This window comes from Vigna radiata, unplaced genomic scaffold (genome assembly GCF_000741045.1).
Source record: "Vigna radiata var. radiata cultivar VC1973A unplaced genomic scaffold, Vradiata_ver6 scaffold_180, whole genome shotgun sequence".
Taxonomy (NCBI): domain Eukaryota; kingdom Viridiplantae; phylum Streptophyta; class Magnoliopsida; order Fabales; family Fabaceae; genus Vigna; species Vigna radiata.
Window position 1 is genome coordinate 453,356 of NW_014542002.1, and position 10,563 is coordinate 463,918.

A 10,563-nucleotide genomic window follows, 5' to 3' on the forward strand; every position below is an offset into this window, starting at 1 on the left:
GATACGACAATCCTGCAGAGAAGGTGTACAAAAAGGGAAAGAAAATCTAAGCACGAGGAAGTATACCTGTTTAACGAAAAAACAATTAGAAAAGCTTGAATTAGATTAGGATGTGGATTGGTTCACGCAGAGCAAGTGAATAAAGGAGCAGAAAGAGGAAAAACATTAAAAATTTCAACTCCAAAATAGTAACCCTAATACCCTTTACAGCACACATACAAGACATTCATCCAACCATCAACATCACACTGTTGCACTCGTATCTCCCAAAAGTGTTACACTCCTCACATGCCACTATTGTAAAAAATCAAATCAAAACAATCTTTAGTAACACTTATTTAGCGTCACAAAAAATTGTTAAGTACTGCTTAAAAGAATTACTAGTAACACAATCTAAGTTTAGCTTAAGTTAATAAAATAATATTCTAAGTCTTATTTTTCGTATTTTTCATTACTATATAAATTTAGTTTATTGTTTGCCTAATGGAAAAGCGCGGCTCCTCACTGCAAAAACTGCGCGCAGGTGCGCAGCACGTGCGCTCAGTTTACGTGTAGAAATCCCATTGGCTAATGATTTACGTGGCGCAACATGACGAAGGGTGCGCACTAACTCCAGCAGTGTACGTTAGCACTGATTTCACACTTTTGGATTCCCCATCCGTTGCAGCATTCCATGATCCCTCAACTAGCATGCCAACCCTTTCTTCTGCATAAAATACAAGGTTCTCACCACCATAGCTTCCACCAAATTTAACACACACACTCTCTCTCTCTTTCTCGTTCTTTCTGTTACGCTTTCCACCGCCTAGCAAACGCCATTTCTGAATTCGGTTCTGCTGCTTCTTCTTATCATTATTTTATTTATTTTATTGTTGTTTGAATTAAAAAACTACTTTTAGGAACTCACGCTGCCTCCACGTTCTGCGAGGGCTCAATTGCCGCTGGCCTCGTCGTCATCGACTTTGGACGCACGTGCCAGATTTGAACGGAGTATATCATCCAATACACAACTCTCGGGACTGAACTGGAATACGCGACAGACCGAGCTCCATGGCGGTTACTGTTATAAGGCAATAGTGTCTTTGTTTTTGCTTCGGCGAGACAGGCGACGGCGACGAAGAAGAGTAGTTCGTCTTCGCACGTGAGAGGTTGCACCTCCATCGTGTGTGTTAAAAGAAGAAAGGTTGTTATTGTGGTTGTGATTGTGGTTGTTGAGATCACGGTTTTTCAGTGAAGGAATAGTGAGATTTTTCTGAACATGCCTCACAGAGCAACTTACTTTTTCCCGAGGCAGTTCCCTGAGAGGGCTTTGGATGAGTCTTCGAAGCAGAGATTGGATCATGAAAAGAGAAAAATCGTCAACTCTATCAAATCATCGGATACGACTTTTGCATATGAAAGCGACACGCCGAAAAAGCCAGCACCGGTTCCCACGCGTGCCGCTAAAGACAACGACGACGTCGTTTTCTCATCCGGTAAGCAATCCGCAGTCTCCGACCTCTTCACCGCTGCCGACAAGTTCCGCACCAAACAGAAGCAAATCGCCGCCTTCTGCGATTGGTTGATCGACAAAAAGAAGGACCTCAATCGACCGAGTCACCGTTTAAGAACCTATTCTAACGACGACGAGGACGAAGAAGATGAAGGTGAGCATCTACTTCCTCCACCGCCGCCTGAGGCGGCGGCGGCGGCGCAGGTGGTGAAGGATGCTGTTGACCGGAGCTTCGACCGGCAGGTTTCGCTGCCGCGGTTGTCCAGCGGGAGCAGCTACGCCGGGAGCTTGTTCACGCTGGACGGCACCGCCACATTCTCCAGCGACGTTACGAAAGACGAAACGTCGTCGTTTCAAGTCTTAACCGAAGAAGACGCGAGAAAAAAGAAAGAAGAGGAAGAAAATGTAAAACGCAATATGACGCAGAAGTATAGGGAGAGCTACTACCTGCAAATGGCCTTGGCGCAGAGACTCTCTTGTTTAGCAAGCCTCGCTTCTGAACCTGTTCTCGCACTCGACGCTGGTCCCGAAACCTGGGACGCTGAATCGGTTTCGTATCGTTTATGGGTACGTACTTACTAACGACAACAAAACGAAACTACACTTGCGGCAGCTGTAGGTTATAGTTTAGTAACTCGTTCTTTTGGTTGATTTTCAGGTGAGTGGATGTTTGTCGTACACGGACAAGATATCTGACGGTTTTTACAACATATTGGGGATGAATCCGTACCTTTGGGTGATGTGCAACGATGTAGAGGAAGAAGGGAAACGTTTACCGACGCTGATGGCGCTTAAGGCGGTTGAACCAAGCGAGACCTCCATAGAGGTAGTTCTTTTCGATAGACACGAGGACTCCCGGCTTAAGGAGCTTCAAGATAAAGCTCAGGAATTGTATTCTGCTTCGGAGAACGCGTTGGTGCTGGTGGAGAAACTCGGAAAACTCGTTGCCATATGCATGGGGTAAGATAATATCGAAGAATACGATACACCGTACTTTCTACTTTTTTTACGTCCTTCTTTGATTATTATTATTGTTTTTTACTGTTTGTTTGCTTATTTGGTGTGGGATGATGTGTGTGAAGGGGTACGTTCCCTGTGGAGCAAGGAGATCTACACAAGCGGTGGAAGTTGGTTAGCAAGAGGTTGAGGAACTTTCACCAATGTGTTGTGCTTCCTGTTGGTAGCTTATCCAGTGGACTCTGTAGGCATCGCGCGATTCTCTTCAAGGTGAAGAATATGTTTCTTTGTTGTTGTATCATTTGGATAGTGTAAGAGGAGCATGTGTTAGTCTTTTCCTATTGATTTTTGTAATCTATATTTACTGTTTTCAAATAATTCCTTTTTATTTGGGTTTTGCGGATGTAGAGATTGGCAGATTACATTGGTTTGCCATGCCGCATTGCTCGAGGTTGTAGATACTGTGTTTCAGATCATAGATCGTCTTGCCTTGTCAAGATTAAAGATGACAGACAGCTCTCAAGGTTAGCGCAATGGTCCTTTTTTTTGCAGTGTTCTTCTGTTTTTTGTTTTGATACTGAAGTTAAACAAAATGTCTCTGCCCACGTACTCCTGCTTTGGTGATAATCGAAGCGGGTCGCTTCAGTTGTTATGATCATTTTTACTTTTTCTTGCCCTAGAGTTCTATTGTTACTTTTACCTGTAACTTTTTATAATCATCTAGATTTGCCGGGGTTCATTGTCCTTACAAATTTGTGGATTGTTAATTTGTATGTTTCACTTTTCTGTTTAGTTTTCTCGTTTCAAAATTTTGGCTTGATTAATCGAGATTGTAGAACATTCAGTTAACTGTTATAGTATTCTAGATCACCTTATAAAGAGCCTGACGTTTATTTCATATTTTCAACAGAGAATATGTAGTTGATCTGGTTGGGGAGCCAGGAAATATCCTTGGGCCAGATTCCTCAATTAACGGAGCATATGCGTCATCAATACCTTCCCCATTTCAAATTTCTCATTTGAAAGAATCCCAATCTCCATATGTGGATGTTACAGCATGTTCTCAATCTCTTGATAACACTTATTCAGGTGTGTTGCGCTTTATACCTGGAAATTTGGTCTTCCTACTCCTTATTTCAAGTTCATAATCCATGTAGCCGTTAATCTCGATACACTCCTTCAGAGGCCATTCCTTTCCATTGAAGTTTTTCTTAGATGTTACTCAATATCTTGCAGGCTTTGTACATGAAGATCAACGCGTTGGCGAAACTGATCGACTGAAAAACGATAATGGCTCTATTTATTCTGCAATAGATCAAACTCGTGGAGGTACAGATCAACCTCTATTTCCTTGTGGCTTGAAAGGGAATGATAAGGAATGTGCGGTTCTGGGTTTATTAAATTTTCCTCCCATCTATGAAGGTGTTTCTGAAGATCTTGACGAAGTCTCTGGAGCATCGATTCATGAATACCCCAGGCTCTGTAAAGATTCAGTTGTAGTTATAGAAGCTTCCAAAGAGATCGTTGTAAAGGGGAATTCTGGGGTAAAAAGCATCTATAAGCAATCTATAATGACCTCATCCACCGAATCAGAACAGGAACACGTAAAAAATAAACTTGAAAATCAGGGTGCTGGTAATATTCCAAGATACTTGAATCTTGAACCATCACTTGCAATGGACTGGCTTGAGATACCCTGGGACGATTTACGAATCAAAGAGCGTGTTGGTGCTGGTAAATTTTCCGCTTCCTGTTCTTTTTTTTTTTAGAGCACGCGACTAGCCTGGTGACTTCAAATCTAATTTATCTTCTCTCTGTGTAGGATCATTTGGGACAGTGTATCGGGCTGAATGGCATGGATCGGTAAGTTTTAGTACGTACTTACGCACAAACACCTTCGTGAATGTTGCTTCGTATTGTTTTTGTAGTCCCTAATTTCTCGAGTATGATTGATTGTTTTTTATTGCATGATGACTTTATTGTATCAAACCATTGACATATCTTGTATGGTCTCTTTGAATAAATATGTTCAATACAGCTTATTATTTGTCTATTATAATTTTCACTCATATTGGTGTATTTTACTGTGGTTTTAAAATTGCAGGATGTTGCTGTCAAGGTTCTAACAGTTCAGGATTTCCAGGATGATCAGCTGAAAGAATTTCTGAGAGAGGTAAGTATCATGTCGCCCCTAAATTATATCCCTTTTTGTATCCTTATGTTGAGTACAATAATGTTGGGAATCCATTTTACAAAACTCTTCTCTTGCTCTTTAAGTAATGGGGCAAATGAAGCAAGTTAATATTCAAGTTGATATTTTCATTGTTTTTAGGTTGCCATAATGAAACGAGTTCGTCATCCAAATGTGGTGCTTTTCATGGGTGCGGTTACTAAACGTCCACATCTATCTATAGTAACAGAATATTTGCCTAGGTAAGCCATCCAACCCCTTTTTAGAGTAAAATTATACTGAATTTTCTGTCATAATTGTTTGAGTTGAGCTTCTTATTGTTGTTTCCTGGTGCGTTTATGACAGGGGCAGTTTATTCCGCCTAATACATAAGCCAGCGTCTGGTGAAATTCTAGATCCTAGGAGAAGGTTGCGGATGGCTTTAGACGTGGTTTGTGCCTGCCAGATATTATTTTTCTCTGACCAATTGGATATTATATATTATGATGTATGATACATAATTAATCTGATTGTAGGCTAAGGGGATAAATTATCTCCACTGTCTGAAGCCTCCCATTGTGCACTGGGATCTCAAAACCCCGAACTTGTTAGTGGACAGAAATTGGACTGTCAAGGTATAATGGAAAAGATTGATCAGTGGAGTTTCTCACTGAATTTTTTAAAACAATTGTGCTAAGAAATGATTTTTTTCATTTCCTGCTCAGGTGTGTGATTTTGGATTGTCTAGATTTAAGGCGAATACTTTCTTGTCATCAAAATCTGTTGCTGGAACTGTAAGTTTCTTGTTCTCGGATTTTGTACATAAGCATGGTCATGACAAAAAAATATTTTGCATGTTAGGTTTGAAAGTTATTTGAGTAGCAATTTCAGGTTTGAAGAGTTCAACTAATGTTGCTGACATGAGTGCTCCTTGTTCAAATAGACAACAGTCCTGTCATTTCTTATCAACGTTTCCTTTATAAGCTGGTGTTAGTGCTTAGTTCAATTATATAATAGTAATTTAGATAGATGGTTGATACCATTATGTATGGTTGTCATTGTTTGATGACAGTTCGGTCTTTGAGTGGGGATAATGTGTTTTTTTCAGGTGTGTTTTAAGGAAGCAATTTTTTGTCAAGCAAATTATCTGGTTTAGTAGGTTCTGCATGTTCTTGTAGATAGATGCATTTTCTTTCAACAAAGTGGTCATTCTATTAATATTTTGCAGGTTGAACTTTCACTTCACGGTGCCACATCCTCAATAAGTGTGTAACTCTCTTAATTTTATTTTCAGCCTGAGTGGATGGCTCCAGAATTTCTTCGTGGAGAACCTTCAAATGAGAAGTCTGATGTTTACAGTTTTGGAGTTATCCTGTGGGAACTTGTGACCCTGCAACAACCGTGGAATGGACTTAGTCATGCCCAGGTAATTTTTTAAGAGCATTCAGGTCTGAATTTGTTATGCTTAAAGTTTATTTTTCTTGCTTAATATTTTCATTTGAGGTATCACTACAAGAAATTATAAATTTAAAACGTAGCAGGAACTATAACGGAAAGAGGCGTAATGCAAACTTACGTAATTCAAACAAGCTATTTGGCAAAACGAAACCTGCTAAGTATATTGGTCAGTTTTTTAAAGTCATCTTTATGTGTGGTTCAGGTAGTTGGAGCTGTCGCCTTCCAGAATAGGAGGCTTGCTATCCCTCCAAACATTTCCCCAGCGTTGGCCTCTCTCATGGAAGCTTGTTGGGCAGAGTAAGTGCTATATTTGCCATTTCTTCTGTCTATTGAAATTTCCTAATAACCAATAACTCATTTACATTAATATTAACAGGCTTTTTTGTGCGTTATTGCATTCGTTTATGTCGTATTTAAGTAGTTGAGTGCATGAGTTTCATTTTGGAATTGTTGAGTATTGGATTAGTATTTTGATTTTAGCCGTTTTCAGGACCTTCAGATTTACAATTTCACTTTCTATATAAGGAACTTCTACTCCCTAGGGAAAAAAATTGGCTTGCTGCATCGATTGGATACATTTTGTAAGATTTATTTGTTCCTGACGGTTGGTAATTTTTGCACAGTAAACCTGCTGATCGCCCATCATTTGCAAGCATAGTTGATTCTCTAAAGAAGCTACTGAAGTCACCAGCTGATGCGATTAAAATGGGTGGAAAATAACATAGGTGTAGGCTGCCCATGATTGTTGATGAAATTTATTAACCTAACCTTCCCTTGCTCATATACTACTATTGATGATGGCATGAAGCCCTTTTGATTGTTTGTTGCAATTGTATATCGATCGCTTCATTCATGCCAACCCATTTCGTATGGGCAGCAATCAAATCTGTAGTAACTTTTAAATGATGACCTCGAGCTCTTTTATCTATAGCTTTGAGATCAATAAAATATTTTGCAACTTGGAATTTCTGTTGTTTTTTTCAGACTGTAAATATGTAATAATCGTTTTGGCATTCTGTAATTTGGTCTTGTCTGTAAGGTGATAATCTACAAGGAAATGTTATTACTTCATTAAATTTCTTACATATATAGATGTAGAGATGTAGAACATACAAAGAAGATAGAAAAAAAGAAGGTTTAATACTTATTTTGGTCCCTTCTTTAGGAGGGTTTGTTCAAAGTGGTCCCTCCTTTTTTTTTTAAGTTCACTTAAGTTCTACCTTTTGCAAAAACTGTTCAAAGTGGTCTTTTTTGCTAACGACATTAACTTTCTTAATGATACAGTTGCCAGGTGGTTAATATTTGTTGAGGTGTAATGTTTTGACTGTGTTGACATTGTTGTGTGTTTTAAAAAAAATAATTAATTGTGACGTGGAATTTAATAAAATTAGGTTTAAATTAAAAATTGAATTTTGGGTTAATTGGGGGTAATTAATTAAAAATCCCATTAAGAATCTTAATTGTTTCTGGAAATCTAAAATGGAGAAAAATCCCTAATTTGAATCCTAAGAATCCTAAAGTGAAACTAGAACCAAAAACTCTAGATTGGGGAAGAAAACCCTCAACAAGATCAGGTCAAGTACAAGGATCACACAACAACATAAACCCAATCAAATAATAAGCTAACTTATTTCTGACAACAAGATGAACTAATTGCAAAGCAACAAGATCAACCAATCTGCGACAAAGATCACCCTACACAAAAGCAATCAATGAACAGATGAACGCAGACAAAACAACAGTCCACCACAACAAAAATCAATTCACAAAAACGGAATCAAATCCATTGTCCACGACCATTTTCTATTTCCACGAAGAAGGATCCATTCTCAACCAACTCCAGCAAAAGCGGCAGATCAGTCACGAAAACCACCATCCAAACCATTAACCACGAAATCGAACCAGACAACAAAAAACAAAAGAACCAATTAATAATTGAAGTGAACATAGTGCGACTCCCCTTTGACCATTCCCGAAAAAAAAAACTAAAACCCTATCCCTTCCCCCCACGCTAAAAAACCCTCAGTCGAAGTCCGAAATCAGCTAAAAAAACAACGTCGCAAGCGAGACTAAAAAATGGAGAAAGAATCTCGTCAACGGAATTTCTTCCCCAGGTTTCTGGTTCTAGGGTTCTTAGGATTCAGATTGAGGATTTTTTTTCCATTTTAGATTTCCAGAAACAATTAAGGTTCTTAATGGGATTTTTAATTAATTACCACCCAATTAACCCCGAATTCAATTTTTAATTTAAACCTAATTTTATTAAATTTCACCTCACAATTAATTATTATTTTTAAAACACAGAACAGTGTCAGCACAGCCAAAACGTTACACCTCAGCAAATATTAGCCACCTGACAGCTGTGCCGTTAAGAAAGTTAACGCCGTTAGCAAAAAGGACCACTCTGAACAGTATTTGCAAAAGGTAGGACTTAAGTGAACTTTTGAAAAAAGGAGGGACCACTTTGAACAAACTCTCTCAAAAGAGGAACCAAAATAGGTATTAAACCAAAAAAGAAAGAAGAATAAGTTGAGAGGACAGAAAGTACATAATCAATTTTTTCCCTCACTTATTCTATTTAGGAAAAAGTATCTTTACCAATTCTTTTTTAACAATTTTTTAGGTAGTGTCCTACCTAATCTTTCAAATGAAAATTGCTTATTTTGGCTGATGTATTCTTGAGTGTGTCTGAAATTTTACATGGATTCACTAGCTTCTGTATTTTTGTATATTATTTTATTTGTTCTCCTGATCATACCTTAGGTTGAAATCTGGAAAAGCTATGATCTTTCCATGTAGCTTTTAATTCGTTCCATTGGTAAACTTTAAGAATCATACATCTTGTTAAAAGTCACATATTCAATCATCAAAGTCAGAAAAGTATCATAAATACAAAGATCTTTGTGACTATTATAAATAGATAGACATGATTTTCAGAGAACCAGTGTATTCGATAAAATTTAAGATTTTATATTTTTTATAACTCATTTCCACTTTTAAGAGTTATAATTATATTATGATTGGATAATTTTTTTACTAGAGAATGAGAGGGTAAATCTAAATCTTATATATATAAGATTTGATACTGGTACAAAATTTACATATTATAATTTCTTTCGATTTTTACAACTAAATGTTTTTTTTCTATGTAAATCTTACATTAATAGTTAAAATTTTAAATAACAATACACCTCACATGTCAATATATATATATATATATATATATATATATATATATATATATATATATATATATATATATATTTATATTTATATTTCCACTGCACAAGTGAAATTCTCTCCCTTAGCGAGTTAAGCATATAACTTGTTTTTGGGTTTTGACAATCATACAACTTGTTTTTGGGTTTTGACAATCATACTTTCACTTTTTCAACAAGTATACCTTTTGACTTTGATTATGAAAACTAGCCTCATGAGTAAAAGTGATGGAGTTCTTTGTAATGCAGATTTTGCACATTTGCTTAGTGAGTTTACTCAATTTTATTTATCAAATATAATCTGGTTGTGTTCCTGTGTTCCTAATCAAGCTGCCTTGGTAGTGTATGTCATTCTATTATTTTTTTCTTGAAAAAGAAAAGGATTTAAGCGAGTAAACCTAAATAAATATAGAAACTAAATTAAACACAAAGCACTATCATGTGGCGTTGACATTGACACACGAATTCAAACTTATACGTGACTAAATTGGGATGTGACATAACACGAAAATGATTAAATTTAATCTATTTAACATAAAATAAGACTTTTTGACATTTCATCTTAGAGTGATGAAAAGTATTGTCACATTTATAAATGATTTTTCCAGTTGACGAGGTAGAAAAATAGTGAAAATAAATATGAATTAAGTACTAAGGATCCAATTTCATTTAAACAATTTATGAAAAGCCACAATTCATAAAAGTGATTGAATATTTTGAAAGAAAAGTTGAAAAAGGGATGACAATAAAGTATGGGATATAATTTAATTTTCTAAAGATTTAAAAAGAGCTAATTGTAGATGGGCCTTTAAGACCAAACATGACTCACAAGACAATATCTAGAAGTATAAAGTTAGATTAGTTTCCAAAGATTTCCCTAAAAAAATGGCATTGATTACAAAGAGACATTCTTACCTATATCTAAGAAGGTCTATTTGAGAATTGTTTTGGCTTTAATGGCTTATGATTTAAAGTTTCACCAAATGGATTTAAAAAGTTCCTTTTTAAATTTAGAAGAAAAAATTTATATAGACAAATTTGAAGGTCTATTTCCAAAGAAAAAGAAAACATGGTATGTAAATTAAAGAAGTCAATATATGAACTAAATCAAGATTTTAGACAATGGTATCTCAAGTTTAATGATATCATCACGTCATATGGTTTTGTAGAAAATGTTGTCGATTGATGTATCTACATAAAGGTTAGTTGGGGGCAAGATTGTAATTTTAATCTTATATGTTGATGAAATTTTACTTGTTACTAATAAT

At 36.4% G+C, this 10,563-nt stretch overlaps 1 protein-coding gene across 8 annotated transcripts; it reads left to right on the forward strand.

Moving 5' to 3' along the window:
- Window positions 1-706: 706 nt before the first annotated feature.
- LOC106778942 (serine/threonine-protein kinase CTR1) lies at window positions 707-7,148 on the forward strand. 8 transcript variants are annotated; one of them, XM_022776366.1, is made up of 16 exons: window positions 707-722; window positions 900-2,059; window positions 2,151-2,452; window positions 2,575-2,719; window positions 2,858-2,973; window positions 3,360-3,538; window positions 3,686-4,183; window positions 4,272-4,312; window positions 4,554-4,622; window positions 4,782-4,882; window positions 4,986-5,070; window positions 5,156-5,254; window positions 5,345-5,413; window positions 5,914-6,045; window positions 6,280-6,374; window positions 6,701-7,148. In XM_022776366.1, the coding sequence occupies exons 2-16, from the start codon at window positions 1,259-1,261 to the stop codon at window positions 6,795-6,797; spliced, it is 2,829 nt and encodes a 942-aa protein (XP_022632087.1). In that variant the 5' UTR covers window positions 707-722; window positions 900-1,258; the 3' UTR covers window positions 6,798-7,148. The 8 variants fall into 8 exon arrangements, 7 of the variants coding, with proteins under 7 accessions (XP_022632087.1, XP_022632089.1, XP_022632088.1 ...); XM_014666953.2 differs by lacking the exon at window positions 707-722 and having other exon boundaries at window positions 733-2,059; window positions 3,686-3,778; window positions 3,872-4,183; XR_002666291.1 differs by lacking the exons at window positions 707-722; window positions 6,701-7,148 and adding an exon at window positions 5,728-5,774 and having other exon boundaries at window positions 732-2,059; window positions 5,848-6,045; window positions 6,280-6,297.
- The last annotated feature ends 3,415 nt before the right edge of the window (window positions 7,149-10,563 follow it).